At 54.1% G+C, this 4790-nt stretch overlaps 2 protein-coding genes across 7 annotated transcripts in view; one reads left to right on the plus strand and one right to left on the minus strand.

Annotated features, from left to right (window-relative positions):
• The first annotated feature begins 288 nt into the window (after positions 1-288).
• Cldn9 (claudin 9) lies at positions 289-942 on the plus strand. Its single transcript, XM_008845748.1, has one exon. The coding sequence runs from the start codon at positions 289-291 to the stop codon at positions 940-942; it is 654 nt and encodes a 217-aa protein (XP_008843970.1).
• A 584-nt stretch (positions 943-1526) lies between these two features.
• Cldn6 (claudin 6) overlaps positions 1527-4790 on the minus strand; it is a 4674-nt gene continuing 1410 nt past the window's right edge. For 2 of the 6 annotated variants that reach the window (XM_029569462.1, XM_029569466.1), the window contains exon 2: positions 1527-3052. In XM_029569462.1, coding sequence (XP_029425322.1) covers positions 2371-3036 — 666 coding nt within the window. In that variant the 5' untranslated portion in view covers positions 3037-3052 and the 3' untranslated portion in view covers positions 1527-2370. The other 4 variants (XM_017801199.1, XM_017801203.2, XM_017801205.1 and 1 more) reach the window with 4 other exon arrangements.

Consider the following 4790-nt stretch of genomic DNA (forward strand, 5'->3'; position numbering starts at 1 on the left):
CTAGCGGAGAGGGACGAGACTGCTCCAAGCCCACAGCAGGTCTGAGGGTTGTGATGGGCAACAGGCTACCAAGGGAACACAAGATACCCAGCTGAACAAGACCGAAAGACTTGTTTGTATTCAGTGAGTATCAGATGTGTGAGAGGCCCACAGATAGATGTGAGGACTGTCCTGGACTGAGGGCGACAGATCCCCTTCCTGCCTGAGAACTGCCCTCGCCCATACTCCCAACTCTGCTCTAAGTGAATCGGGCTGTCTGAGAACTGAGAAGACCTAACCAAGGGACAGATGGCTTCAACTGGTCTTGAACTCCTTGGCATGACCCTGGCCGTGCTGGGGTGGCTTGGGACCCTGGTGTCCTGTGCCCTACCGCTGTGGAAGGTGACCGCCTTCATTGGCAATAGTATCGTGGTGGCCCAGGTAGTATGGGAGGGGCTGTGGATGTCCTGTGTGGTGCAGAGCACAGGCCAGATGCAGTGCAAGGTGTATGACTCGCTGTTGGCGCTACCCCAGGACCTACAAGCTGCTAGAGCCCTCTGTGTCGTCGCTCTTCTGCTGGCCTTGCTGGGCCTGCTGGTGGCCATTACGGGTGCCCAGTGCACCACATGTGTGGAGGATGAAGGTGCCAAGGCGCGCATTGTGCTCACTGCAGGGGTCCTCCTCCTTCTCTCGGGTATCCTGGTGCTCATCCCTGTCTGCTGGACAGCCCATGCCATCATCCAGGACTTCTATAACCCACTGGTGGCTGAGGCCCTCAAGAGGGAGCTGGGGGCCTCCCTCTACCTGGGCTGGGCAGCAGCTGCACTGCTCATGCTAGGTGGGGGGCTCCTCTGCTGCACCTGTCCCCCATCCCATTATGAGCGGCCTCGAGGACCTAGGCTGGGCTACTCCATCCCCTCCCGCTCAGGGGCTTCAGGACTGGATAAGAGAGACTATGTGTGAAGCTGAGGCTTCCTTCTAGAGCTTGGACCTTCAGCACTGGGCTACAACCTTTGCTTCAGTAACCAATCCTTCCCTGCCCTGTGTCCCATGGAAGCCTATTTCTGCAGGTTGTTAGGAACTGGCTGCGGGACATCTCAGCTGGTCTGGTGTGAGCTGAACTTCCTCAGTGCTTGCAACCTTGAGAAAGAGACAGCTGTTGGTTGCCCTTGCTCATCCCTGCCTCCCAGGTTATGGCTACATTTTGCTGTCCTCTTCCTGAGATATCCCTTGCCCCAGAAACCAGGGCTTCACCCTCCTTGCCTTCAGAATAAAGTGTGGACAGTACCCTAGCCCAACCACCACCTTAGTCCATCTAAGCTGCCCTGCCCCTTACCCCGTTATATGTTGTGAATAAAAGCATTTGTACTTGTCTTCCTCTCATCCATGAAAGACTTCCCTAGGATGCTGCAGGTTTTATCCAGTGTGTACCCTGGTTCAGGCTGTGGGGTAAGTCAGGAATTCTTGAAGTCAAAGGATTATGGACCTATGCCACACACACCCTCAGCTAAACTGGACACCCAGCCCCCAGCAACATCAAAAGCACATCATAAAATTCATTTTATTTAGTAAAACATTGGGTGGACAGGGAAAGAGCAAAAGTGTGCAAGGTTGGAGAATGTACAGCATAGCCAGGAATGGACTTGGGGAGGATACATCATAACCTTGGAAATGGGATGCAGGGGTCAAAAGTCGGAAGACTTGGAATAGACAGTTCTTTGGTTAACTTATTACGGGCCCTTTCAGGGCTGGGAGGAAAGATCTGACCAGGAAGAGGTGTGTCTATTTCTGCAAGTTTAGGGAAGTCCAACCTCCAACAGCAGCAGGAACTCTTGGGACAGTCCACCTTGTGATTGCAAAGGCCAGAGCCATAAACAGCTTTCACACAGGTGTCACAGCAGAGGCCCAAGAGTGAAAAGATACAGAACCTCAAGATTTACACCCCCAGCTTCATTATCTAAAGGTGAGAAATGCCAACTGCAGAGCTGGGCAGGAGGGAGGGATCTTGACTTAGTTATCACTTGGATTGAAAAGACTGCCCTTCTCCAGATTAAAAACAAAAACAGAAGATAAGAGGCAGGTATGGTGGCACACACCTGTAATTCCAGGACTCAGGTTGAGACAGGAGAATTAGAGTTGGAGGCCAGTTGGAGCTACATAAGACCCTGATCACAAAAGCAAGATGAAGGAACCAACCCCAGGGGCAGGGTTTATCTTATAGCTCAATGATATGGAGTGTCTGCATACCAAATGTGTGGGGCCCTAGGTTCGATAGCCATCACTGGGAAAACCAAAAACAAAACAAAAAATACCAACCCCAAAGATACCTCAGGCATCAGCTCATGGGCATTAAGACACCCTGGCCAGTAAAGCCTCATTCCCTGATCAGCATCATACATAATTCTTGGTGGGGTAGTCAGATGGCCCATGAGAGGCTGAATGTGGAGCAGATGTAGAATAGCGGGCCATGTAATGGCCAGGTCCCCGGGGCCCTCCAGGGGAGCAGGAACAGCATAACAGCCCCCCACCCAGCAGCAAAAGGCCTGAGGCTGCCCACCCTAGGTAGAGGGAGGCCCCGAGCTCCCGCTTTTGGGCTTCAGCCACCAAGGGGTTGTAGAAGTCCTGGATGATGGAGTTGGCAGTCCAACAGACAGGGATGAGGGTCAGGATGCCTGAGATGATGAAGATGATCCCGGAGGTGAGCATCAGGCGAGCCTTAGAAACCTTGTCATCTACACAGGTAGTGCACTTAGCTCCGGCGAGGTAGATCAGCAGGCCAATCAGGACAACCAGGAGGGTGATGACAGAGAGGGCTCTTGCGGCCTGTAGGTCCTGGGGCAGTGCCAGCAGAGAGTCGTACACCTTGCACTGCATCTGGCCAGTGCTCTGTACCACACAGGACATCCAGAGCCCTTCCCACACTGTCTGGGCCACGACGATGCTGTTGCCGATGAAGGCAGTCACCTTCCACATGGGCAAGGCACAGGACACCAGGGCATTAATCCAGCCCAGCAGGGTGAGGACGATCCCCAGGATTTGTAAACCTGCAGAGGCCATGGTGAGGTCGAGGAGGCTGTATGTCATAGAGGACAGAAAGAGAGAGTAATGTTAAGGAGTGGCAGGCCCAGTTGTGACACTAGTACCACATACCCTATAGTTGGCTATTATGTCACACAATGTGGTGAGGACACACTCCCTGGGTCAATCACTGGCAAAATAAGCATGTGATTCTTCCCTAGTCATGTGAAAGGTTAAGCACAAAATTATGGGTTGTTTGGGTACAAATGACAATAAGATAAAGCTGATGCACAGACCAGTCCACAGAGATAGATGCCTTCAGGTATATTTTATTTTTATTGAAGGAATTAAGTAGCCCAGGCTGGCCTTGAACTCCACCTCTGTAGCTGAGTCTGACCTTGAACTTCTGAGCCTCCAGCCTCTACCTCCTAGAGCAGCAGGGATGACAGGCCTGTACCACCACACCCAGTTAACGCAGTGCTGGTGACTGAACTCAGGTCTTCAGGCACATCTGGCAAGCACTTTACCACGGAGCTACATCCCTAGCCCCTCCAGTATATTTTATCAGGTGAGCAAAGTGGCCCAAAGAGGGGCGAAATGTCCAGTGTAGGTTCTGAGTGGTCCAGATATAGCTACAAGTTTCAGGCCTAAACTTTCTTATGTTCAACGCTCAAATGAGATCTCAAACTTCCTCCCACAACCCAAGGCCTGAAGGATCATCAACTCAGTTCCAGATTCCATTTCAGGTGGATACTAGTCAGTGAAATCCTAGGCCTGGCTTTCTCCCTACCTTCCACAGCTATCTCGAAATTCCAGGGAGTAGCCTGAGGCCCTTCCAGGCCGAGGACACCCCAACTTGGAGGGGCATGAGACAGAACAAAACAAACACTCTCACCCAGCTCCTTTCTCTAGATACCCCCTGTGGCCCCCCACTTCTAGGGGGTCAGGGTGCACACCCTCAAGGCTGGAAATATGGCGAATTTCGGACCAAAGGGCGAGCTACCATTTCTCCTAGAACACAGCTTTCCTAAGAAAGTTCAGATCCCGGAGCCACCTCCTCCACCACCACCCAGGCTGCACCTGTGTCCCTCAGGTCCCATTCTCAGGTTGTTGGCGTCAGGGGAATCAGTTCTGTTCGGCGCGGTGCTGTGGCTCCCCATTACCATACACCCCCCACCCCCACCCCCCCGCCCTGGGTCTCGGTGCACCGCTTGCGCCTGATCGGCGTGGGCCACTTTCGACTTCCCTCATTTGCAGCCTCACCCTGGAGACCGAGCTTATGATCTCGAGGGATACTCTCCCTACCTCGTCTTTCTTAGCTCTGACCGAGGGTGCTCAGATCCGACGTGGCCGCTCGGACGTGCCTGGCTACCGAAGACAGGGACAGCACACCCAAGAGGGGCTTAATGGCGGCGCAAGCAGATGGGTCTGCTCCTGTAGGTGAGGGGGAGGGGAGCCCCGCCCCAAAGGAGTCAGGCAGGTGGGGGAAGGGCGCGCGGGGTTTCGGTGCCTTTGTCCCGAGGGAGAGGGAGGGGCATTTAACCTTTCTGGAACCGTAGAGGGACCCGATCACCTCGCGGGGTTCGGTGCAACCCCCTACCTAGGGACTTGCGGACCCAGGTGGCCTCTACCAGGATCGCAGCTGTCTCCACGCGCGCTTGGACTCACCACGTCCCATGCACTCGGCTCGACGAGGCGTACCCGCAATTCTCATACTTGCCCCAGGCTCACCTGCTAGTTACCTCTGAGATTCCTAGGTCCACTGTGGGGATGAGGGCGGGGGCGGGGGCGGG

This window comes from Nannospalax galili, unplaced genomic scaffold (assembly GCF_000622305.1).
Source record: "Nannospalax galili isolate Female #2095 unplaced genomic scaffold, S.galili_v1.0 scaffold471, whole genome shotgun sequence".
Lineage (NCBI taxonomy): Eukaryota > Metazoa > Chordata > Mammalia > Rodentia > Spalacidae > Nannospalax > Nannospalax galili.

Excerpts from the sequence above, each read along its gene's own strand:
- Cldn9 (XM_008845748.1), top strand. The coding sequence starts at position 289 with ATGGCTTCAACTGGTCTTGAACTCCTTGGCATGACCCTGGCCGTGCTG.